At 52.1% G+C, this 26,639-nt stretch overlaps 1 protein-coding gene and 1 non-coding gene across 4 annotated transcripts in view; both read right to left on the bottom strand.

Annotated features, from left to right (window-relative positions):
- NDRG4 (NDRG family member 4) overlaps positions 1 to 24,347 on the bottom strand; it is a 42,531-nt gene extending 18,184 nt beyond the window's left edge. Inside the window, exons 1-2 of one of the 3 annotated variants that reach the window (XM_018062073.1) lie at positions 24,225 to 24,347; positions 5,163 to 5,257 (exon numbers count right to left, since the gene is read on the bottom strand). In XM_018062073.1, the coding sequence (XP_017917562.1) occupies positions 5,163 to 5,234 (72 nt within the window). In that variant the 5' untranslated portion in view covers positions 5,235 to 5,257; positions 24,225 to 24,347. Of the gene's footprint in view, positions 1 to 5,162; positions 5,258 to 23,533; positions 23,915 to 24,224 lie in introns of those variants that run through there. The other 2 variants (XM_018062070.1, XM_018062069.1) reach the window with 2 other exon arrangements.
- On the bottom strand, positions 17,410 to 17,482 carry TRNAG-CCC. The gene has a single exon. It is a non-coding gene; the product is annotated as a tRNA-Gly (tRNA).

Genomic DNA, 26,639 nt, shown 5'->3' with positions numbered 1-26,639 from the left:
TGAGGGAGAAGTGGGCTTCGCTGATCTGCACAAAGGCGGCGCCTGGGCTTGTGCCATAGCTGCCCCCACCTTTTCAGACCCGCCTCTCAAAGGCTGGCTTTCCGGCTCATTTCTGCTGATGGTGTGCCCATCTGATTGGTACCTGTTCTTCCCACTGGACTGTAGGTACCCAGAGGGGGTGGACCATGTCTGGCTCAGCTCTCAGCATCAAGCCTGGCATGGACCAGGCTCCTCAAGCAGCCCCGGGTGAACAAGTCTGACGTCACAAGGAGGGGAGCAGGGTTCAGATATACCCAGTGCTTAAAAGGTGGCGGAGGTGGAGAGCGGAGTGGGAGCCCGAACCCCCTGTGTCTGAGTTGCCAGGCTCTCCCTGATGCAGCCTGCAGGCCCCTGGACAATCTGCACCCTCTCTGGGACGCTGTCTGGGGAATGAAACCTCATGGCGGGCGGGATCCCACATATCCAGGAAGAGCAGAGATCTGGGGCCTCTGCTCTGCCTTCTCTCGTGTCTGCCGAGAACCCTCGCTGCTCCCCTCTGCTCGCTGTGGGCAGGTGGCTTAGCCTCCGAGCCTGTGTCCGTGAGGCTTGACTGAGGGCAGGGAGAGCAGTCATTCCGTCCTGGCACCCCTGCACTGGGCTCTGGGTGCTACAGAGGCTGCCGGGTAACCATGTGGACAAAGGAGACAGACTAGAACCAGGATGTCATGGGAGGACAGCAAGAGAAGGGCAGGGCCCCCGAGCGCAACAAGAAGGAAATGAGCCCGCTTCACAGGGAAGGGAGGGAAAGAGCGCAAACCAGCGACGCTGATGTTCTCCTCTCAAAACGCGAAGTCCATCCACCTGCATTCTGGCAGCTGGAGTGGAGGCGTGGCAGACAGAATCAGAAGGGACTAGAGGCTCTCACACCAAAAAGGAGACCAAGAGGCTTTCACCTGTCTCAGGTGACATCAACAACGGCCGTCCTTCCCCTCCTGTTCCCCCAGGGCCGGGGCGCTTTCTCTGCATGGGGAGGGGAGGAGAACACAGAGGCGGCCACTCCTGGACCCTCCGAGGAAGGGGGCGGGGCCCTGGGGGAAAGGAAGGAGGCTGGATATTCACGAATTTTGTCACCAGAAGACCTGGCCCGGCAAGGGGGGTGGGCAGGGAAAGAGATGCATGCAGGAGATTTTCAAGGGAAGGGGCAGGACCCCAAACCAAGAAACAGCAGGAATAACACAAGCCAATCTGGAGATGCCGGAGGCTGGGAGGAACCACACGACCATTTCGAGGAAGACAGGTGGGAGAGAGGGCCCAGATGGGGGGAGGCGAGGAGGCCCAGGAGCAGCCTAAGGAGATCCAGGTGGGGATGCAGGTACGGAGCCCCGGACACAGCAAGCAACGACTTCAGAGTCTCAAACAGTGGAGGGATGGTGGGTGATCACATGGACGCATTCACTCCTCAGTAGACCCAGGGAATTTACACCTGGCAGGTGGCGAAAGATTTTAAAAAGTGCAAAAGGACAGGGGACAGGTACTGTCATCCCATGTAGCTGGACAGGGGGACTCTGTGGATGTAACCGCCTGGGAAAGAGGCCAAGAGCAAGGCAGGCAGGACTGTACCAGCTGTCACTGAAACCTGGGAAGGCCATGCTGGGTGCACGGAGGAGGATCTGGGGGGTAGGGGGTTGAGGCCACTCATAAGCAGATGTGACCAGTGACCAGTGACCAGGTCCACTGCAGAAAGGGGAGAAACTGAGCTGGGGATTTGCAGCCTCGGAGGAGAACAGACACGGACCCTCGTGGGTGGGAGGGGTTGGGGGTACAGGCATATTCAGGTCCAGGTGGGATGAGGGGAGACACCAAGGGCAGCAGGAAGAAGGCAGAGCCCAGGGGCTGGTCAGAGGGACTCCGACCAGGGAAGGAAGGGGCAGCAATGTGTCAGGCCAGACTGGGCAGAGAAGGGGTGTGGGGCATCTCCTGGGGTGTCCTGCCAAGGCGAGGAGTGGGAGAGACGCATAGAACGTGTGAGGCCACGGTGCCCTCATCTCTCTGTACCACCCACAGCTGCACACCCTGTGTCAGCAGGCAGCCCCCCTGGCCCTGAGCCCTGGTGGTGGGTGCAGGGGTCCTTGAGAGCCACCATCATGCCCTCACAAGAAGGCCGGTCTCTGCCTGCATGCCTAGAAAGACAGGCTGTTTGTGGGCAGGAGGAACTTTACAGAGAGTTCTAGAAAACTTCTTTCTTCTGAACCACATCACAGTCTACAGCTTCCACCTGGCCCAAGTCTTTACTGAGCGCCTACTGGGTACCAGGTGCTGTGCTGGGAACTGGGGGGATCAGGGAACAAAACGGACAGGGTCTCTGCCCCCAGGAGCCTGCGGGGTAAGGCCCAAGAGTGGCGAGGGCCAGGCCTGGAGGGTGTGCAGGGGATCAGTATTAGACCCTGTGGTCAGAGAAGGCCTTTCTGAGGAGGGGGCATTTGAGCAGAGCCCGAATAAAATGAAGGGCCAGCTCTGCAAATTCTGCAGCCAGAATATCCCAGGCAGAGGGAACAGCTGGGAAGATGATCAGCTGGCTCATAGAAGAACAATGAGCCCAAGAGACAGGAGAGGAGTGGGGCGGGGGGAGGTTGGGGGTGGTACAGAGCATATGCTGGTCCCAGGGAAGGACTGTGGCTGTAACTCTGAGAGCAACGGCAGCCGCTGGGCAACAATGCGGAAAATGACAGGGTATGTCTTATTTATTTTTTGGTGTATGCAAAAAAGGATAAATTTACCCAAGTCCCTTACCAAAGCCAAGAACAATAGTTAAAAACAGGCCTCGGGAGGGATGGTGGCCAGTAATAGAAATCAAATCTTGTCAGCCTAAGCAAAAAGGGAAATTTATAATTAGGATTCAAGGGTGACTTACCAAGCCCAAGGGCAGGACTCACAAAGGGCTGGAACAAGGGCATGGAGCATATTAGAATGCCAGGAAGGACATGATGGAGTTTAAAAGGTGGACAGAGTAGGGAGACCAGTGGGGTGGCTTCTCCAAGCAAAAAGAAGGGGTGTGGGGGCATCTCCTGGGGTGCCCTGCCAAGGGGAGGAGTGGAAGAGAACATGTGAGGTCAAGGTGCCCTCAGCTCTCTTTGCCACACACAGATGCATATCCTGTACTGGCATGGAGCACCCGGAGGAGACGACGGGGGCTTGGAACAGGGAGGGAGTGGAATCAGAGTCAAGAATCTACTGTGTCCAGGAGAGGGTGGACTGTATGGAGAGAGTAACATGGAAACATACATTACCATATGTAAAATAGCTGAGTGTGCTTAGTCGCTCAGTCCTCTCCAACTCTTTGAGACCCCATGGACTGTAGCCCACCAGACTCCTCTGTCCATGGGGTTCTCCAGGCGGGAATACTGGAGTGGGTTGCGATGTCCTCCTCCAGGGGATCTTCCCAACCTAGGGATCGAACCCAGGTATCCCGCATTGCAGGCAGATTCTTTACTGTCTGAGCCACCACGGAAGCCCGTGTCAAATAGATAGCCAATGGGAATTTGCTGTATGACTCAGCAAACTCAGACCAGGGCTCTGCTACAACCTAGAGGGGTGGGCTGGGGAGGGAGGTGGGTGGAAGGTTCAAGAGGGAGGGGACACATGTATACCTATGGCTGATTCATGTTGATGTTTGGCAGAAACCAACTCAATACTGTAAAGCAATTATCCTTCAATTAAAAATAAATTAATTTAAAAAAAGTCTACAGTGTCCAGCTCACCAGTGTTTCCTGACCATTGCTGGGGGCTGCCCTCAGGCAATCAGGCCTTAGAAGTTAGCTGAAGGTTCTGTCTTAGAGATGGGGTGGGGGAGGCAGGAGAGTTTCCCAGGTGGCACTAGTGTAAATCTGCCTGCCAATGCAGGAGATGCAAGAGATGCAGGTTCGATCCCTGGGTCAGGAAGATCTCATGGAGTAGGAAATGGCAACCCACTCCAGTAGTCATGCTTGGGAAATCCCAAGGACAGAAGAACCTGGAAGGCTCCAGTCCATAGAGTTAGACACGACTGAATGGCTGAGCATGCACCCAGGCATGGGGGCAGAGAGGGAATACATGTATATTTATGTCCCGTCCATGTCGTATGGCAGAAACCAACCCAACACCTAAAGCAATTATCCTCCAGTTAAAAATAAAAATTTTAAAATGTGCCCTTCTCTGGGGCAGGACTGCCAGCCTCATGTGGCTGGCCCCCCTGGGGCCTGCACAGCCACTCTGTCCCCACACACGGTGCTCAGCAGCTCTGGGGCTCACCTCCTTCTGGAGGGAGGCTGCAGGAGGTGGGGCAGGGCAGAAAGGGGGTGTGCTGAGCACCCAGGGACTGGGCTCCCGGCTTCCCCATCTGCAAAGTGAGGGGGCCTGGCAGCATAACCAGCACACAGCTGCGGCTATGCTGCCCCAGAATTCCACAAGCAGTGGACCCCCAGGCTTTCCTTGCAGGGAGGGAAAGGGGAGGCATGCTGGAAGTGACCATTACTAGAAAGTGCGGGCAGAATTAATTCTGGAATCTGATGTCTGGGGTCCTGATGAGGGCCCTTTCGGGTGAAATAGCAACCTCCAGTGCCTTGGGCCCACTGCTCCTTGGGGCTCTGCTGGTAACGCCTGCCCACCTATCTCAGAGGCTTGTGAGGAGAAAAGAGAAGCTGCCTGCCTGAGGGGGTTGAGCGAGGTGGGAAGCCTGGGTCTGCTGCTGGAGGAGCACCGGCCAGCGGGGACCCTGTTGGGGTCCAAAGGCCGCCCAGGACCAGGGGTTGAATACGACCTCACTCCCTGATAGCTGTGTGCCCCTGGCCAAGTGAGTTACCCTTTCTGTGCCTCAGTTCTCTCATCACCGAAATGAGAATAACTTCTAAAAAGCCTCCCTGCCTCAAAGACAGCCAAAGCCCCAGCGAGGCTGGCTGGATGTTAGATGCGTGGGCGCTCAGCCCGGGCGGAACCCTCTCCCGGCAGGGACAAGGCTTCCCAGGATGGCCTGAGGATTCCTGGCGCTTGGCTTGCGTCGCGGTTCGGAGGGTCAGCTCCTTGCCATCGGCCAGACTGGACGGCCAGCTGCTTGCCGTCAGACCAGAGAAAAGGCGCGCAGTTTCCTTCTTAGCCACGAGGTGGCGCCCTCCGCCCCCAGGACCGCGAAGGCGCGACTACTCACTCACCAGCTCCGCGGCGTCCTGGCCCCGGAGCAGGGGCTTCTCCTCGGGGAATCGCAGCTCCTGCAGGCCGGCCATGGTCACGTCGTGGAGCAGGAGCCCTGGGAAGGGAGGGCGAGGGGGTTAGGGCCTGGTGCGGCGGGGACGTCTCAGCCCGGCGGAGAGGACAGCGCCACCGCGCACTGGGACAGGGGCACCAGGCCCCACCCGACCGCTCCGCTCCATCCCCGGATCGCGGTCCCCAAGAGCAGGCCCAGCTCAGCGCTTCACCCGGGCAGCAAGGCTCAGGGGAGGTCATTACATTATTTGTTCTTAAAACACGTTCCCCCAAGCACCCGAAGAAAGGAAGAAGGGGCAAAAACGGAAGAAGGGGCGAAAAGGGAAGAAAAGAAGGGAGGAAGGAAAAGGAGAGAAGAAAAAAGGAAAAACAAAGCGACACGATAAACGATGACCCTTGAAACAACTTCAAGTGAATTCCATTGATTAAGAAGCAGGGGGACCACGTGTGGGGAAGCCCCCGGTGTTCAGAAGTGGACAGTGGGGTCTGGGGGACACGGAGCTGAGCTGAGCTCAGTGCTTAGGACAAGCCTGGGTGAGGGGGGCTCTGAGAGGGCAGGGGGCTGGCAGTGTGACACTGCAGGAAGGGGTGCCAGTCACGACACACCACCAGCAGGGAGGGGGACACCGTGACCCCTCAACCACAGCCACCAGGCGGAGGGGCCCAGGCCTAGTGGCTGCAGGTTCTGGGGAGACACTGGGCCTCTGAGCCCCAGGAGAGGAAGGGTCATATGTACACATGTGTGTGTCTGGAGGATCCAGTGTTGGGGGAAAGGCAGACAGAAAGGGTGCCAAGACCCCACAATCCGTCTAGCCTGGCACCACCATTCTTCGCTGGGACTGTAGGATGGCATAAATAAGAATGCACCAAGAGAAACGCTAGTCAGGGATACGAGCTGAGAACTCATAAAAGAATTACAATTAGCCAATAAATACAGGGGGAAATATTAAAGCGCACTAGACATCAAAGATATATATTTTTTTTGGCTAATGGAATTGGTACGGTTTGCGGCACTGGCAAAGATGCACCAAAATGGGCACTTTCCTTATACTGCTGTGAGTGTATCAATTGGTACGTCTTTCTGAAGGGCAGTTTTATAGAACTGAATTAAAATCATTTAAAAGGTTCTTACTCTTGGACTCAGCAGTCCTCTCCCTGGGAGAAATTTCCTAAGGAAACCATATGCTTTCCTTAGGAAAACTAGCATCTAATGATTTATCTCTAAGAAAGCTCACCCCAGTGCCATTTATAATAGGGGAAGAAAAAAAAAAAACTAAACAAAAGGAGCCAAGTGTCCACAAATAGGGAAGACAATGACTTGTAAGATTATTTAATAACGTGAGAAAATGCTTGTGTTATAATAGATTTTTAAAAAGAAGTTATAACACATACAATATTATCCAAATTATGAGAAATATGAATAGTTTCACCAAACAACAACAACAACAACAACAACAGCCTGGAAGGCTTTTTATAAAGTTAACAGGTATTATCCCAGAGTGAAGGACAGAAAACTAGCGCCTACAGTCTGAAGGCAGGGAGAAAAAAAAACCATTAAGAAAGACTACCTGAAGATCATTAACAATTCTTTATTCTGACAAAGCACTCCACGGCTCCCAAGGCACTTTCCTGTGTTGTTAGATTTCACCCTGATGGGAAATGCGACAAGATAACCAAAGCTCAGAGAAGTTCCATGGCAAGCCCAGATGGGGCCAGGCCTGGAAATGGAGTCTTTGGATTCCTCATCTAGCCCCATGCTGGTTCTGTAACACTGTCTGTCCTGGAAGGACGGCTAGCTTCCTATTCTTCCCAGCCTCCCTCCCTCCCCTCTCCTTCCTTCCCAATTCTGTTATCAGTCTTTCTTAAAGGTGAAGCCGTCAGACTTTCCTTTCTGCCCTGAAAGGCTGACCATCCCACTAGCTGGTTGGTCAAGAAGGTGCCCCCCATCCTTGCCCACCCTTGCTCCTTTGGCTTCTCCCTATAGAAGCCCTAGTAATGGGGAGTGGGCACAGTGGTTGCCTGGACCCAAGGACATCGGCTGGAACTCATTTCCTGTGGGCGGTCCTGAGACCAGGTTGCAGCTCCAGACCTCCCCTGGGCTTCCTTCCATGCTATCAGAAGCAGGAAGCATTAGCCCTCAGAATGCTGTCAATATGGTGCCTTGTGATTGCGTGGTGGTCCCCACCTCAGTCTAGTCTGGGGTTGAGATGCGCTAAGGCTGGGCTGGGCACTGCTGGCCACCCAAGCCTGCTGGAAAGTTAATCCAGCTCTGTGCCGCCACCCCTGGCAGAGCCTAGTCCCCAGCATGGAGAGACCAGGCAGGAAGGCCCCTGCCCGCCCAGGCGCCCGGGTCCCGCACCTTGTGCCACCCTGGAGCTCTCTGTTCCCAGTGGTTTCCAGGGAAACCGGCTAACACAATGCACACGGGCTGTATTTTTAGAACGGTGTCCTCTCTCCCCTCCCCCACTTTCTCTTCCATCCTTTCTGATGTGTGCACACTCATCCCTCCATCTTTTGCCTCCAACCTCCCTGAATACCCGACTCAATTAAACGCCTTGGCAGGACTGGGATGTCCCCGCCCTCACCCAGGTCTGTTACGAAACCACCCTGGAGACCCATCCTCCCCAAGGACGGTGCTATTAAAAGGGCTGAGAGTGGGCAGTGCAGGGACAGATGGCCTGTGAGGGAGGGGGTGGTGGGGAAGGGGGCTGCAAAGAGAAACCTCATACTCCAGAGAACCGGGGATGTCTCAGCCCCAGGAATCCAGGGACAGCCCACGGCCCAGCAGGTGGTGGTGTGGGGCTCCAGAACAGAGGCCACAGCAGGCATTCCCACAGGGTGGTGGCGGACAAGTTCCTTCCTAAGAGAGTTGTGATCAGGAGAAAAAAGGCAGGGTTTCCCTGGTGGCTCAGTGGTAAAGAATCTGCCTGTCAATGCAGGAGACGTGGGTTCGATCCCTGATCCAGGAAGATCCCACAGGACACAGAGCTGCTAAACCCGTGAGCCACAGCTATTGAGCCTGTGCTCTAGAACCAGCAAGCCACAGGTGCGGAAGCCTGGCGCCCTAGAGCCCGTGCTCCGCAGCGAGAGAAGCCCGTGCTCTGCCGCTGCACAACCCAGAGCAGCAACAAAGAGCCAGCATAGCCAAGAAAGAAATGATTTCTAAAAAGTAAAAGACGGCAGCTAGACAATGTTACAAGAAAATGAGATTCCTATCAAATCAATACATTGTATACCTTAAACTTATTATACGATGTTATATGTCAACTTTGGTATCTCAATAAAGCTGGAAAAAAGCTTTCAAAATTGAGTGAGATTCCTATCAAGTCCCGCAAGGAAGCCTGAGTCAGGTCTGTACAGAGTCAGGGGGCACAGAGCAGGTGGGGTGGGAGGTGCCCGGGAGGGGAGGCGGTCTGGGAGCCATAGCGATGGGCCTTTTCACTCTGTCTTTCCCGTCCTCTTAACCCCCACGTCCCTAAAGGCAACACAGAGTGTTAGAAACAAATGGGCCTGGGATGAATTCCAACCCTCAGCTTCTCAGTGGTTAGGCCTGCAGTTACCGGAATCTCTTCTGTATCACTCACTGCCTAGCTTTATTTTGAGCGAGCCACTAACAGGATTGCTTAGCTGCAAAATGGGAGTGGTAGCCTCCCTTTGCCCACCTCAGAAAGCTTTGAGGTACAACAAAGACAACAGATAGAAATGTTTTTGTAATTTTTAGTATTTTTACTGTATACCAGGTGTTCTTTTATTTTTTTTAACTCTTTTTTTTTCTGTATTGGGTATAGCTGATTAACAATGTTGTGATAATTACAGGTGAACAGCAAAGGGACCCAGCCATACATACATGTGTATCCATTCTCTCCCAAACTCCCCTCCCATCCAGGCTGCCACACAACATTGAGCAGGGTTCCCTGTGCTATACAGTGGGTCCTAGTTGCTTATCCTTCTTAAATGTAGCAGTGTGTACATGGCCATCCCAAACTCCCTATCCCTTCCCCACAGTCTTCCCCTCAGCCCAGGAACTATAAGTTTATTCTCTAAATCTGTGAGTCTGAGAAACGTGCTTTTAAAATAGAAGATTTCTATACCCATTTGGATGGGACAAAAATCACAGAGTTGATTGGGGTCCTCCTAACCTTCTTCTGCCTACTTGGAGGACTTTCTTTTTCTCTTGTCTCCTGTTTAAGAAGGGTTCATACCTGCTGGCAGGGAGGCTCTGCTGATGCTTGCAATAAAAGGACAGGAAAGGGATGAGGGAGAAGGGCTCTTTGGCTGGGTGACAGAAAGGGGCCCTAGAGCAGGGTGAAGGTGGGTGAATTCTTTAAAAGGAATTGCATTTCTTTTCTATTACTTTTGGTTGCTGATTTTGTGCTTCTTTAAATGTGATTCTGTGCTGAGACCTGGGCCATGTGAAACCTCAGACAACAGGGTTTGAAATGTAAATGATTACTATGATCATTCCTGAGGTGTGTAGTTGGTGCGTAGTCACCCAGTCATGTCCAACTGCTTGCGACCCCATGGACTACTGTAGCCCGCCAGGCTCCTCTGTCCATGGGATTTCCCAGGCAAGAATACTGGAGTGGTTTGCCATTTCCTTCTCCAGGGGATCTCCCCGACTCGGGGATTGAACCTGTATCTCCTGCATTAGCTAGGTGAGTTCTTTACCACTGAGCCACCTGGGAAGCCCAGAACCTATTCAATAAATGCTTCAATTAAACTGATCAGTGGCAGTTACGCATCCTATGGAATAAAGCCATCATTGAGTAGAAGCCCAGCTCAGTCAGTGGTAGGGGGCATCTGGAAATAAATGCAGGGATTTGAGCTTGTCAGCAACCGGGAGGAGAAGGCAATGGCAACCTACTCCAGTACTCTTGCCTGGCAAATCCCATGGACAGAGGAGCCTGGTAGGCTGCAGTCCATGGGGTCGCTAGGAGGCGGATACGACTGAAGCGACTTAGCAGCAGCAGCAGCAAGCGGGGGCGCCTACAGTGGTTAGGAGTCAGAGGCAAGGAAGGCTGCCTGGGGACACTGCAGCAGAGTGGAGCATCACTCCCCACCCCAAAACGCCTTGAGCTGCCCCCCTGAGAGACACAAGAGCTGAAGGAGAAGGAAGGCCAGACACCAACAGGGTGAAGTTAGTGTATGCAGGTGAACCAGATCTTGTGGGACAGGGAGAAAGCAAACTATAAAAGAGGTGGACTTTCTTGTTTTTTCAGTCATTGGAGGGAGGGCGTCTCTGCCAGGTCATGGCCAGGATCTTGGTCCAAGGCGCCCTGTGGTTGCTGCACTCGTGAAAGTCCTAGTTATGACATCCCGTTACTAGAAGAGTCTCGAGCACATGGAACACGGAGCAGAGCCAATCTGACCTGGGCAGCTCCGCCCTGGGAAGGGTCTGTGCCACAGATTGAGAAGGAGGTCGCTTAGGGCAGGTTCAGACTCATGTTCAAGCCTGGGCACCTGATGCCCTTCCATCTACCCACACCACGCCAGCACTGCGGTTTGAAAAGAAGTCCCAGAACTCAGGGACCCAGAAATCAGGAACTTTGCTTCCAGCTGCACTGTGTAGGGGGTTGAGAGCTGTCCAAGTAGCTGGCCCCTCGTCATATCACTCTCACTGTCCGGACGCTGACCTCAGAGGGCTGGGACAGCGCTGGCGGCGGGCCTGGGATGGAGACAGACCTTCCCTCAGCATCCCCATCTCACAGGTGAGGCAAGAACAGGTGCATGGAGGGAGTGACTGGTGCAAGTCCCCTGTGGCACATCCAGGGAGCAACCCCAGAGTCCGTGCTCCTAAACCCAACTCTAGGGAATCCCCTGGTGGTCCAGTGGCTCAGGACTCAGTGCTGTCACTGCCAGGGCCCCAGGTTCAATTCCTGGTCAGAGAACTTAGATCCTGCAGGCTGCATTGCGGCCGACTGCCCCCCCCCACCCCATAAAAAACAAACAAACCCTACTCTACACAGGTTCTGTTTCCCTGGGGTAGATGGCCTAACAGGAGGCTGCAGGGAACATGAGCTTGTGTTCTGGCCAGCCTCCATTCCCTCTCCCATTACAGCCCCCTGCTTGATGCCGAACTTGACCTAGACCACGTCTCCTGCTTCCTCCTTGATTTGGGCTCATGAATTCCTATCTCTCCACAACCACCACCACCCTGCCAACACACACACACACACACACACAGACACACACACAGACACACATACACAGACACACACACAGACACAGACACACACAGACACACACACACAGACGCACACACAGACGCACACACAGACACGGACACACACAGACACACACACGCATGCGCGCGCGCGCACACACACACACACACAGACTCCCACTGTGCTGAAGGCAGCCATATTTGGATGCCGACATTCACAGCTAAAGACCCCAGCTGACTCAGTCAGCCCATTATTCCTGCAGGAAGCACGTGCTTCTGTGCATGCTCTTCCCTCTGCCTGAAATGCTTTTCCCCATCACCTGCCCACAACAATGACAACAGCAATAATAATGAAAATAAATTGTTAACATTTTCTGACACGATGTGTGTTTGTTGAATGGCATGAAATGAATGAATGAATGATTCTTTGCTCAGACTGTAAAGTATTAAATGATTGGTAACATTCAGTGCCAGTGAGATTGTGGGGAAACAATACATATTCTCATACACCACTGGCTGGACTGCAGTGGGTTCAACTTGATTTGGCGGGCAAGTTGGTAGTTTGTAAAAATGCAAATCTCTCTCAATAATTTTGTTTCTAGGTATTTATCCTGAAGAAAAACATGAAGAGGCTGTGCACAGGGGTGTACTCCGCAGCGGTCTTTGGAATAGGAAAAACAGTGAAAAGAATCATCACAAGGAAAATAAATGTCAGAATGGTTAAATAAACCCTGGCACATCTATACCCCAGAGCACCACACAGCTATTTAAAAAATGAGGCAGCTCCACTCAAACAGATAGGGAAGGCATTCTAAAATACGCAGGTAAGAGAAAAAGGCATGGCACAGAATAATAAGTATAAATAAATAAGCCCATTGATGTGAAAAATACATGCACGGAACAGGTATATTTATTTGCAAATTAAAAAAGAAAAAAAGTCCTCGAATGAATCAGGGTAACTATAACAATGCTCATTTCAGAGGAAGAATATGTATTTGGAAGAGTCTAAAAGGAGACTTTTATTCTACATAGCAGATCTTATCAAATCTAAGATACCATCAATTAGAGCTGACACTAACATTTTATGTACCAATAGAAAAGGAAAAAAAAACATTATTGATGACATTAATACTGCCCCCTACATTTTAACTTTTTATTTTGAAATAATTTCAGATTTATAGAAAAATCACAGAAAAAAAAGCACAGAAACTTCCCACATACTCCTCATTCAGCTTCCTCTAGAATGTCACCATTCTACAGAACCTTAAACAATTAGAGAAACCAGGAAAGAAAATACTGATATAATCCGGTGATGCAATCTGCAGACGGTCACTGAATTTCACCAGTTTTCCAGCAGTCTCCCCATCCAGGATGCCACCCTGCTCTTAGCTGCCACATGGTCCCCTCCACTCAGGGACAGTTCCTCAGTCTGTCTTTTATGATGCTGACACCCGAGAAACACTGAGTAGTTAAAATCTGTAGACTGTCCCTCAGTCTGGGTTTGTCTCTTTTTTTTTTATGATTAGACCGAGGTTTTGTGTTTTTCACGAGAATACAGCAGAAGAGATGTGCCCTTGCCACTGTGCCATTTCATGGGGTACAAGATGTCTCATTACTGGGGAACCTTAAGCTTGACCACCTGACCCAGGTTCTGGGGTTTCTCCAGTGTAAAGTTACTATTTTCCCCTTTGTAACTAACACGTATCTCGTGGGAAGACACTTTGAGACCACGCAGACATCTTGTTTCTCATCATACTTTCTGCCCACTAATTTTAGCAACCGTGGATGAGGCTTGCCTACGGTTATTACAGTGGAATTTTCTTGATGATCGTTTTCTATTTCCTTCATCCCTTCTACATTTATTAATTGGATTTCTCCTGGAAGAAACAGAGTCATCTCTTCTTCTCCATTCACTGATTTATTCAATTACTTATTTTATTCTATGGGTTATAATCCATTTCCATTATTATTTAATTGTTCCGATTGTGCCAGATTTGGCCATTGGGAGTTAAGTTGGCTCTTGGGTCCTTTCACCATTCACTGTCTTTTAAAATTTTTTAGTAGCTTCTAATTTACTCCAAACTCATCTTATATTTTTTCTGCCTCACACACACACTTTTCTCCATCTATGTATGTATCTGTATATCTGTTAAAAATCTGGAATTTATACTGACATCTCTAATTCCAATTCATTACCACTCAGTTTATTCTAACCTCCCCCCTTCATTATTTGTAATTGTTTTTCTTCCACAGTGAGAAACCTGGCTATCATTATCCCCAATATTTTTGTTTATTTGCTCATTCCTACTATACACACAAAGTAACTGCAGAACTGTCACTAACATAATGAGTGCCTATCATTCAGAACTTTTGGTAATTAATTTTAAAAAATATTTCATTCTTTTAGACTTAGACCCACATCTATCACTCTTATAAGTTTTTTCTTTTTTAAAAAATTGAAGTGTAACAATGGAATATTACTCAGCTATTAAAAAGAACACATTTGAATCAGTTCTAATGAGGTGGACAAAACTGGAGCCTATTATACAGAGTGAGTCAGAAAGAAAAACACCAGTACAGTATATTAACACATATATATGGGATTTAGAAAGATGGTAACGATGACCCTATATGCAAGACTGCAAAAGAGACACAGATGGAAAGAACAGACTTTTGGACTCTGTGGGAGAAGGCGAGGGTGGGATGATTTGAGAGAACAGCATTGAAACATGTGTATTATCATATGTGAAATAGATGACCAGTCCAAGTTCGATGCATGAAGCAGGGCACTCACAGCCGGTGCACTGGGATGACCCTGAGGGATGGGATGAGGAGGGAGGTGGGAGGGGGGTTCAGGATGGGGGACATGTGTACACCCATGTGTACATTCATGACAATGCATGGAAAAACCACTGCAATATTATACAGTAATGAACCTCCAATTAAAATAAATAAATAATTTTTTTGAAAAATTGAAGAATAGTTACTGTACAATGCTCATAAATTCTTAAAAAGAAATAGAAGTGAAAAAAAATAGAAATGAAATAAACTGCATCAGTTCTTCCTAAAACTTCTTCACATTCAGGATCCCATGTTTCTGAATTGCTCTCTTTTTTTGGCTGTGCTGGGTCTTCGTTGCTGCAAGAGGGCTTTCTCTAAGAGCTACTCTCTAGCTGCAGTGCGAGGGTTTCTCATTTCAGAGGCTTCTCTAGTTGTCGAGCACAGGCTCTAGAGCTTGCTGGCTGTAGTAGCATTGGTGGGCTTAGCTGCTCCTCGGCATGCGGAATCTTCCCTGACCAGGGATTGAACCTGCATCCTCTGCGTTGGTAGGTGGATTCTTAACCACTGGACCACCAGGGAAGTCCCACTCTGTCTTGAGGTTGTGGCTGGCTGTGCTTTTCCATGGAGTCCCAGCTCCTCTGACATCAGGAATGTCGCTGGTACAGCATTTCCCAAGAGGGCTCCGCTACCACCTCCAGGATTTCCCACCAGACTACACCCTCTGGTGTACCGTGATGGCAAAACAGCGGTCCTGGTGCCCACCTCACCAAGAGAGGATATATGTCAGAGATGTTATTAAGAAAATGTGTATCTGAGAGTTGCCGTAACATAGCTCTTTTATAAAATTTTCTTCCGTTGAGGCACAGCACCCATGTGTGAACTCTGTTTCTGTACACAACATGGTTCCAGACATTAAACACAGACATAACAAACCTCCAACCCTCAGACCAAGGGCAGACAGAATTGGAATCCCAACAATATATTCCATGTAAGCGGCTTCTGTATGGAGCCAGGAAAAAGTCCTACTGGGGCAGAGACCGTTAATTGTCCCCCAGTATCTGTTCTCCCCTTGATACTCTTAATACTAGATCCCCAAATTTTAGATGAGTAGGTAGACAAGGGAATAAAGCCTATTTATGACAACAATCAGCCAGTTAGATATAAATGGAACCATGTGACTTTGGGATAGTGGTCTTAAAGGGAGGAGACATGCCATTCTTCAACCCTTCCTTCTTTTTGCTGACTGGAATACAGATGTGATGGTGGGAACTTGAGCAGCCATTTTAGACTCTGAGGCTGGATACTAAAGGTGCTTGAGTGGCACTATAGATAGCGTCTAAGTTCCTGAGAATCATGAAGCCACAGTTCTGGATGGCCTATCTCTAGACTCTGCTTATAAAAGAGGGAAACTTTTATCTTCTTTTATCTATATTTTAATTGAGGCATATTTGATTTACAATGTAGTGTTAGTTTCAGGTATTGAGCAATGATTCAGCTATATATATATATATTTTATATATTACATATATATTTCAGATTCTTTTCTGTTACAGGTTATTATGAGATATTGAATATGGTTCCCTGTGCTACACAGTAGGTCCTTGTTTATCTATTTTAGAGTAGTGTGTATCTGTTAATCCCAAATTCCTAATTTATCCCTCCTCCCACTTTCACCTTTGGTAGCCATAAATTTGTTTTCTATGTCTGTGTGTTTCTGTTCTGCTGTTTAATCCATTATTATTATCCTTGGCTTTCTGTCACATACCATCGAAGCTAATTTAAACTTGGGACATTTTTCTTGGAGTCCCAGCCTAACATGCTAAAGGAACCCAAAGAAAAGGAACAGGATGGGGCCTGCCCGAGAGGACACAGGGAAATTCCAGGCCCGCAGATCCTTTTTGCAGTGGGCAGCCTTCTCACTTCAGAGAGTGAGCCAGCCCCTTCCAGACCACCCCTCGCAGACTCACAGAAGCTGCATCAACATTGGTAACCATGACCCACATTCAAAAGTTAAAAAGTTAAAAGTCTGGCACTTGGGGCCACAAATTCTCAAGTTTCTTTAACACAGGTGCCTCGATTCATTTCTTTATCTTTGTCTAATTTGGCAAATGCCTGGAAACAAAGATACTGGGTGTTTGTGCAAGGTTCAAAGGGGGGTAACACAAGGCAACAAGTCTCCCCCAGCTCGCAGGTCTGCAGGAAAGAGAGAGCCTGAAGGAGCAGCTTTCTGACTGCGTATTTCTCTCCCGGAAAGCCCCCGTCCCCTCTGAATTGCCTCTTGTATTCCTGTTTTGAGGAACAACACACACCTGGCAGGAAATCACCCACCCCGAGCCTCTCCCAGGGTCTCCCCGTGTCACATACAGTGTCTGCAGAAGTGGGGCCATGTGTCAGTACCACTCAGCCCAGGCCGTTTCTTCTCAGAGCAGTACCTGCTTGGGGAAATGTCACCCGCGCCCCATTCTCAGCCCGCGTGGTACAGGAACGACCGCACTCTCAGGGCGGCCGAGTGGCTCAGGTCTACGTCCTTCATTTATTCACTCATTCATTCAGTCGCCAAATACTGACCTCCTGTGTGCCAGGTACTGTTTCAGGCACCGGGGATAAAAGACTGATGATTACAGACAAGAAGCCCTACATCTGGGGAACTTTCAGGAGAATTCCAATCAACAAATCCAAGTAAACACACGGTGTGCCAGACATGCCAGGCGCACCAGGAAGCAACCTCACAGTAGGGGGAGGAGCGAGAGGCTGTGATCTGAAACAGTGTGTAAGAGTGGGCCTCCCTGAGAAGGTGATGAGAGCAAAGGCGTGGAGGAGCTGAGGGAGGGGGCTGTGTGGATGCCTAGGAGAGTGCTCAGGGCAGAGGGAAAAGCAAGCGCTAAGGCCTTGAGGCAGGTGTTTGCCTGGGGGCTTCCGGTAGGTGTGAGGAAGGCAGCCAGTGAGGCTGGAGCAGAGTGAATCGAGGGGAGCGGGGAGGGAGGAGGGAAGGACCAAGAGTGAACAGTGGAGGAGGCATCAGATCACGTTTCATCTAGAAGGTCTGTTAGAATAACTCTGGCTTTTCCTGAGGTACCTTGGAGGTTTTGGTTTTTTAAAAATATTTATTTGTTTGGTTGCACTGGGCCTTACTTGTGGCATGTGGGGTCTTTGTTGCAGTATGTGGGATCTTTTTTTTTTTTTAAGTTGCAGCATGCAGAATCTTTAGTTGCAGCATGTGGGAGATTTTAGTTGCAGCACACGGGATCTAGTTCCCTGACCAGGGATCGAACCTGAACCCCCTGCATTGGGAGTGCAGAGTCTTAGCCACTGGACCACCAGGGAATTCTCTGCCTTGGAGGGTTTTGAGCAGCAGGATGATGTGATAGGATTTCCATGTTAAAGTCTCCCTTCTCCTGCTATGTGTGGAGCAGACCTAGGGCATGGGGGTAGGAGCAGGGAGACCAGTCATTGCAGTAATCCAGGAAAGAGATGCTGAAGGCCTGGGTGGAGGTGGTGGCTCGGTATATTCTGAGGGTAGAGCTGGTGGGAGCTGCGGGTGGATAGGATGTGGGGCATGAGAGACAGAGAAGAGTCCAGGGTGATTTGGGTTTGTCCTGAGCCACTGGAGGGAGAGAGCTGCTGTTTATGGGTCCAGAAGGCCTTGGGAAAAAGAAGTTGGGGTTGAGGGGAAAGCCCAGGCAGTTGGCTTAAACTCGAGCCAGGGGGTGCTGTCAATGGGGTGATGGACTGGGTCCATCACCACAGAGATGGGGTCTGAACCCAGAGCTCTCACCTGATGGGTGAGGAGCAGGTGTGTGCTCAGGTGGGACAGGCCAGGATTCTCCCTTGCCCAGGACTGGAGCATCACCAGGCACACAGGGCTTATGCTGCTCTCCCCACCCCTGCCCCAACACAAACTGAAAAAACATCTCGGTCCTCAAAGGACCTCAAAGGTCCTCAGTAGGTTATGGGGCTAAAGATATATGGTCATTTTGGTCGGTTTGGTGTTTAAAGCACCTTAGGATTGGGACTTCCCTGGTGGTCCACTGGCTAAGGCCCTGCACTCCCAATGCAGGGGGCCCAGGTTCGATCGCTGGTCAGGAAACTAGATTCCACATGCTGCAGCTAAGAGTTCACAACTGAAGTGTGAACTAAGAGTGAGCTAAGAGTGCCGCGACTGAAGACCCCACATACTGCAAACAAGGTCTGTGTGCGCATGTGCGCAGCCGTGCCTGACTCTTCTCAACCCCGTGGACTGCAGCCCACCAGGCTCCTTAGTCCATAGGATTTCCCAGGCAAGTATACCAGAGTGAATTGCCATTTCCTCCTCCAGGGGGATCTTCCTGACCCAGGGATCCAACCTGTGTCTCCTGCATCTTAACCTGCTGAGCCATCAGGGAAGCCCTTCTGGGAATTAGGATCATCATATATTTGGGGGCTAAAATTCACCCTAGCACGTGTGTAAACACACACACACACACACCAGCTGTGTGTTATCCACTTTGCTTACAATGACTTCCTCCTCTCTATACTTATGGAAAGGCAAGTTCAATATCTACCGTGATGACCCTTCCTCCCTAGAGTTTTCCAAGAACATACCCTCGCCACAAAAGCAGAGTTCAGACCGCTTTTAGAATTCCCCCAGGAATTCTGGTTTCATCAGACCCCTAGAGCTTTGCACGTTCCCCTATGCATTTGTTAATTTTTCATTTTTAAAAATAGAACTTGAATGTCATGCAATACACATTCACTGAGAAAAGTCAGACAGAAGAGCAAAAAGAAGTAAAAAAATCACATATGATCCTAGTAACCAGAGGAAACCACTGCTAACATTTTTGCTTATCGCTTTTCAGTTCCAGTGCTAATCTGTACATTTAAAAACAAAAAACACTGTTCTGAAACATCTTTTGGACTCTGGAGCCAGATCTCCTGGTTGAAATTTCAGCCAGTTACTTGCCATCTGTGTGACCTTAAGCAAGTTACTTAACTTCTCTGGGCTTTGGTTTCCTCATCTGTCTAAAAGGAGGAAATAACAGCACATATTTCATAGGGTGAGTTAACATATAGAAAGTGCTTTGGACTGTGCCTGGCACACGACAAATGCCAGAGAAGTGTGAGCTGTCATCACGTTATTATATGTATATCAGGAGACATCTGTTCAGGTGGGCAAGTGACTTCCGGTAGCCTAGTTCCAGCCGCCTGAGCTTCCCTGCTGCGAGTGGCTCCTGTTGATTTAGCCTCCCCTACTGTCAGGCGTTTAAGTTGTCTCCAGTTGTTTTTCTTTCCTTTCTATAAGCAACTAGGTGATAACATCCTTGAACAAACACCTCTGAACACATCTTTATTTGTTCCTAAAAATTCAACTGCTGAGTCACAGACCATACATATTTTTGAGCTTTTGATACATCATTGCCATCTTGCCCTTCATAAAACTGAAGCAGTGGAACAGCTTGCCCATCTCCCCACACCCCGTGTAAGTATCGGCTCCTCTCCCACCTGGTCCAGCAGCCCACGTGTCCCTTCACACCTGACGCCAGCGCCTGAGTGAAGCAGTGAAGTTTACTAAAATGGATGGGCTAGCAATGAGGATTCAGGGTCCTGGTGGAGGGGGTTGGTAAATCTATGCCTCAGTTTCCCCCACATATAAATAAATGGGTCGGAGATATACCTGCCCACAATCTAACACTATTTAAATACACATTCCACACGTTAAAATGATACCAAAATTCCAGACTGAACTGGCCAAAGTTCGGCTTTCTAATCACACATCAAGCATATTTTGAAAGTTTCCAGCGTCTAATACTGAGGCTCCCAAGGGACCATTTTTCAGCGCCTTCAATCTGCCATTTTAGAGCTCTGACTCCAAACCCTCCTAGAGACAGACTGCTGGAGAGCAAATGCATGAAACCATCACCTGCCCGCTTGCAGACAGACAAGTGTCCCACTTTCCCATGCCACTAAGGAATAAAAAAAGGCACCAAGCGTCTGTCCTCTGAGGCCTCAGAGAGCTTGTGCGTGGGCAGGACAGAGTCCTGGGTCCTTCTTACCACGCTAACGAGGGAGGGCCTTTGTTCCCATTTTATTGATAGACAGACGGAGACTTGGAGAAATTAAGAATATGCTCAGGAGCTGAGAGCAGAGAGGAGACTCTGACATTCACACCCTCTGATTCCTGAATCCCTGCTCTCTCTGTGCGGGAGCACCCTGGAAGGGCGTCTGGAAACTAGGTGCTGGCCGCCTAAGCATTGCTCTAGGGCCAAGGACCACCCCCTCTTCTCGCTGAAACAAAAAGACAGGCTCAGGCTGTCTTTAACAATTCATGGGCATCCTTCCAGTCCCATAAGTGAGGGGGACCTAGCTTTCCCTACCTTGTGTCAGAGCTGTGGGCATCAGACCAGCAGGACCCAACCCTAGAAAATCATGTCTCCCCTTCCCATGTGACGGGGAACCTAAGGCTGAAGCAGAGTTCCCCAGAGGCACATCTCAGGAGGCCTGGATTGTGTGGAGAGTCCAGAGGAAGAAAGGAGCTGGAAATTCCCTTAAGAAGGGATCCGGTGACTGGAGCACAGAGGGAAGGGGAGGAGACCCCAGGACATAGCTTAGGGACAACGGCCCCACCTCTGCCATTCACTGCCCACCTGCCGGCTGCTCTCCACGTTTTACACACAGTCTCACCACTGTCGGTGGCACCAGGACGAGCCCATTTCACAGATGAGGAAAGTGAAGGGTAGAGCAGCTGTGAGACTGGCCTGGAGGAGCCAGGCAGTTAGAAACGCATAGGATGGCTCAGGGCTCAGGGCTCAGGACTCAGGTTCGAAACAAAGCACCACCTCTTCTCAGCCATTTGACATGAGGCAGAAACTGGCCTCACTGGTAAAATGATCACAATAATGAAATGGGAGAATGTGAAAACTATAAACAGCTCAATAAACATCAATTCAACAGCGGTTCAGTGACATAATTTCCTAATGCTGATGTGAGGGCAGGGAGTTGAAGACCTCTATGAAATTATCCTGGAGATGTTGCAGAGCCTGGCTCAGTCAACAATTATTGAGCGCTTACTGTATGCCACCACAAGAAACCAGCCACCACCTGTGACCTGCTCATCGGCCAGTGGAGCAGATGGGTCAGGTTTCCACAGATGCATGCAACTGTGAAAAGATGCAAAGCGGGTGAAAGCAGATCCAGACTTCCCAGTGGCCGATCAGCCAGGGCAGCTGGATTCTCCATCACAGGGACAGCTAAGACCAAGGGACCTGAGGGGAGATGAAGCCCGCGAGGTGCCCACCAGGGGCCAGGCCCCAGCCAGGAGTGTCTCCTGTGCCATTTCAGCAAGCTCCACCCCAGCTTACAGAGGGAGGGGTCAACAGTTTCACCTCTAAGATGAGAAAACTGGAGTCAGAGAGGTTAAGCCACCTATCTGAGGTCATGCAGCTGGCCTGCAGAGGGACTGGGATAGAACCCAGATTGGTGAGACCAGTAAGAGGATGGGAGGGAGTTGGAGAAAGAGAGAAGGCTGGAAAAACCACTGGAGCGGAGGCATGCCCTGTCTCCCAGGGCCTGGTGAGAGAAAATGGCAATGGGACCCAGGACTGAAGACAGTGACCGAGGGAGCCCTGTTCCAGCCTGGCCGGGGCAGAGTCTGCAAGAAGTGGGCAAGTCTGTCTGATGAGGGAGGAGGGGCCCTGACCTGTGTAGCCAGAGGATGAGGGTACACTGTATTGGGACCCCAAAGCCTGGAGCCCCACCAGAGCCCCCATACATGTCTCCCACCAATATTCCTCCTCCAGGCCCTTCTGGGGCTAAAGGAGAAGGATCCAGGAGTTCTGTCCTGCGTGGGGAGCTCTAAAAACCCACCCACGGAGTGGTGAAAACTTTCGCTCCGGGGGATTAACAAGTCCAGCCACCTGTGCAATTCCCTTTGAAGTCGGGAGGACTGGCCTGCCTCAGGTGAGTTCTACAAAAAAAATAGGCAGGGAACTGGCAGGGGAGCTGTTGGCTAACTGGGCTCAGATCTTGCTCTTCTGTACGCTTGGTCAGTGTTCCCAGTGCTCCAGGAACAGCGCCCATCTCCTCTTCTCTATGAGCCTGGCCTGAGCCAAGGAGGGCTCACTGTTACTTGAACCCATACCCACAACTCCAAACTTTACCTACCCCTCCCCCGCACTCCATCACACACGCTCCAGCCCTCCAGCCTCTGCTTAGTTCAAGCCTCTCTCATATCCCAAGCCCTCTGCATATGCTGGTCCCTCCATTCTTCAGCCTGTAGCACTGCCTCCCTCTCCATTAATAGAAAATCTGTCTTTTAGGGTGCAGTTCAAATGCTGCCACACGCTCAGATCTCTCCTCCCCTCATCTCCCACCTCAGGCTCCAACCTGCTTCCTGAGTGTGTCCCCACACCAAGCCCCCTTCCCTGTCCTGTCCTCTGTTCCCATGCACCCGGTGGCAAGGTCCTCCAGGTGAGGGACTGAACCTCCCAGGTGCCAGAGGACATTTTCTGGAACCCATGTGTCCTTGCAGTACACGCTGACTGGGCACCCCAGAGCCCGGCACCTGGGGGCAGCTGGACCTCCCTGCTGTTCCCAGCCCCCATCCTCCTGTCTAGGTCTCTCTGCACCTCTCCCCTGGGGAGACCACAGGAGCCACCAGTAGGGTTGGCCCTTCCTGTCTGGGAGAGTGTCTCCACCCTTCAGACCCCTTGCCCCGTCTCCTTCCTCCTCTCCAGAGCAGACCCAGTGTCCTCTTTTGCTTCCAGCCACTGCTCCCGGGATGTGGTTTCCAGCAGAGTGGCTGGCCACTTCTTCACAGGGGCCCAAGGCTGAAATTTCCTGGTCATCAGGGTCCAGTCTGGCTCCCCACTCTCCTGGTCACTGGCCTCTACTCCCAGCTAGTAACTTCTCCTCCCAGGGAGGGCTGCTCAGATTGCCACAGGGAGCCGGAAATCCGAGCCCCCTCCCTCGCCAGCCCCGAAGTCTATTGGAGCCCAGGGAGCTTCTTTCTTGGGGGGAACCGATCGACACTGATAGAAGGGCAGGGGCTCCAAGCTCCCTTTCTTCTTTTGAAGACCTGATTAGAGCTTGACTCCAGCGGGCCGCTCCCCCGACCACATCCCGGCAGCAAGCGCTCTACCCACCCCGACGCCGACCGCGGAGACTCAGAGAGCAAAGCGGGGCAGGGCACCGCCCCAAGTCCCCTCCCGGGGCCCGGCTCTGCACAGGAGCCCGCAGCGCACAAGGTAGGAATGAGCTGGTGTCCGCACCCCCTCCTCCTGCGCCAACCCGACACCCCAAAGCCCTGGCCGCCGCCACCGCGCCCGGCTCCTGCTCCGACTCGGAAAGTAGCTGGCGGCGAGGCCGCGCCGAGGGGCGGCGGCCGGGGAGGGTCGGCGATACCTGTCAGCAGCTCGATCTTGTGTCCCAGCACCTTCATCTCGGCGTCCGGCGCTGCCCGGCTCGCGGCTACGGCGTCGGGGGAGTGCGCTCGGCGGAGCCAGGGACAGGAGCGCGGGAGGCGAGGAGGGAAGCGGCAGGAGAGCGAGGAGCGGAGCAGGAGGAGCCGCCGGGAGCCGGGAGCGCTCTCGCCGCCCCCCACGCCGCGCTCCCCCCCTCCAAACCGGTTTAAAAAAATCCACCAATTGCACGACCGCGCACCCCTAAAAGGCGCCCGCCGCCACCTGGTCCGGGTGAACCCCGGGAGGCGGAGAGAGAGCGCGGGGTGGGCGCGGGTGACACTCCGGGAGGCGACGGGAGGGGGCCCCTCTGCCCGCCGCGCGTACAAAATGGCCCTGCCGCCCCCGATGTCGCGATCGGGGAGGCGCGGGGGGCGCGGTGCGGCGGGGCCCTGGCCCTGGCCGGGGTGGGGGGGTCCCCGTGTCGGGCCGGGAAGGCGAAGAAAGAGCCCTGGCGGGGCGGAGTGGGGTAGGGAGGAGATGCCGCCCTCCTAGGCGAAGTGTGGCCCGGCTACGAGGCGGCCGGCTCGCGGGTCTGGGTCGCGCGCGGGGGCTGCACCGAGGCGGTGCGGCCAGCCGCGGCTGCAGTGGCCGGGGGGTGGCGGGAGATGGGCCTCGGGGAGCTGCCGACTCACCTAGAGAGAGGCGAGCAAGACAGACGCGCAGGCGGGGAGCCAGGCCTCCGCGCCGCCGCCGCCAACGCGCGGGTGCAGGTGCGGGCAACCCGGGGCCCCTCCGCAGAGCCACCGCTGCTGAGGGCGGGGGCCCGGCCGGGGGCGGCGCGCCGCGGGGGCGTGCCCACGAGGGCGCGGGGAGGGTGGGCGCTTGTCCCGGTGCTGCGCCGGGCCTGGGGGCTGGACCCGGGAGGCGGTTCCTGGGCGCGCGGCTTCCGCCTCCCGCAGCAAGCTAGACACCGGGACACCCGAACCCAGCGGAGAGCCCGGCTTGATCGGCCTGCTCCTCACCTCCGGCAGGCGCCCGGAGGAAGGGTCCCCGCTGCTCTGAGAGCGCCTGGAGCGGTGGGAGGCCCCGCCCGCCCCGCCCGTCCCGCCCGTCCCCTGGTCGCCGCGCCACGTCGAGCTCCCGAGGGAGGGAGCGGTCTCTGCCCCAGTCTTTGTTTAGATTCCCCGGGAGCCGGAGGAGACAGCACCCCGCTCCGCCGCCCCTGTCGCTGGCTGGGAACCGCTGGGGACAGTCCTGGGGGGTCTGAAAGAGCCAGGTGCTCAGCGGGGCTTTGGGTCGTCGTCGCCTGTTTGCAGAGCCTGAGGGTTTCCTTGGGGAAACTCATGCGGGAGTAACTCCAGGCACAGGTGTTTGGGGCCCTCAGGTTCCCCCTCCCTACCCCCAGAGCTTCCTCCCCACCCCCCTAACAGAATGTGTCCAAGTCCCTGCTCTCCGCCATTCACCCTCTATCATCTGAGCCAGTAGGAACCTGGGGACCACTTTGGTCCTCACGCTCCTCTGATCAGGCCCAGGGACCTTGCTCTCACCTGTTACCCCAGGAGAGGGAGCGCCAGCGTCCCCGGATGGAGTCCTATTGTAGGAAGAATGGGAATGAGATGACCTGAGAAACTTTACTTGGGGGGGGGGGGGCAGTTCAAGTGGAGGGCTCCTGGAGACCAGGGTTCTACCTGGGTTCTGCCACTGACTTTGGGCGGGGCTCTGCCCCTCCTGATGCAGCCTTTCCGGGGCACAGTGACTGTATGGGACCAGGTCATCTGGGCAGTCTGGGATGTTTCAGGCTGAGAGGTCAATGTGATTCTTCAAGGTCTCTCCCCTCTTAACTGGATCTTTATCTGGACTAGTTTGTAGTTCCATCTTTCCCTCAACTCCAGGCTTCAGAGGAAGCTACTATGATCTTGAGTTAACCCACTCACCAATGTTTAGGAAGCTGGTAAGACTTGGTGGCCCCAGATGGAGTGCATATTCCTGCTTGGGGTGCAGTATATAGACTGCAAGCTTGGGTTCTCCTTACAACCCTGGGACTCCCCTTGGGGAAATCCTTGCCTCTCAGTTTCCTCCTTTGCAAAGGGGATGCTGAGGGGAGGTGGTGACAGAGTAAACCTCTATATCCAAAACACCCAGGAAGCCGGTTCTATAGATACTAGTCTGGACCTGGTCCTTAAGAGCACAGGCTGGTTCTACAATTTCCTGGTTGTGTGACTTATCCTCTCTGAGGCTTCATGTCATACTCTGTGAAACTGGGATGATGCTGACCTCAGAGGGTGCCTAAGAATTCACTGATGGCATAGAATGCTTTAGTATAGTGTCAGACACACAGTTGAAACACTCAGTAAATAGTCCCTATGATTACTGATGATAAAACTGTAATTATTGTATTAGAGATTCTTTCAGGCTTTTCTGAATTCTACCCTTTCCAATAATTTCAGAGCTAGTCATTGAACAAAACTGATTGCTGATGTTCTAGTAACATAATTCACAAGGCCTAGCCTGTTCTAAATTCCCTGGAGGGAGACAGGCCCCAGGAGGATGTAAAAGACTGCCTGATAACAGATTTGATGCTGTGACTCAACAGCCTCTGTGCAGAATGCTGTCTGCCAGGGACTTGAAGTAATGTGGACAACCCACCTGGCTCAGAATGCATGAACCCCAAGTGGGCATTCAAGGGGTCAGGTTGAGGATATGAAGTCCTAAGAAAATGTAGCGATTCAACAGATGATGAAGCAATGTGATTGTACGAACACTGCCCTCGCCGGGGCCTGTTGAATCAAGGAAAGTTGCTTCAGGTATAGGCAGGGAGGGGGGCTCTGAGCCCTTCTGGAAGAGTCAGTCATGCTGGGCAGAGGAGTCCCAGCTGAGTCAGTAGATGGACAACGTCTCCATTCCTTTTTCTGCAGGGCTCTTCTTCATCCTTGTGATGGAAGCATGGTGTTTGGAGGCAGGTTGGGTGGCAGAGTTTTAGACATATATATATATATTTTAAATTTTTATTTACTTATTGGCTGTGCTGGGTCTTTGTTGCTGCGCATGGGTTTTCTCTAGTTTTGGCGAGTGGGGGCTACTCTCTAGTTGTAGCGTGCAGGCTTCTT

The sequence above is a fragment of the Capra hircus genome, chromosome 18 (assembly GCF_001704415.2).
Source record: "Capra hircus breed San Clemente chromosome 18, ASM170441v1, whole genome shotgun sequence".
NCBI classification, from domain to species: Eukaryota; Metazoa; Chordata; class Mammalia; order Artiodactyla; family Bovidae; genus Capra; species Capra hircus.
The sequence above is the reverse complement of the archived record's forward strand: the minus strand, read 5'-3'. Positions and strand labels throughout refer to the sequence as shown.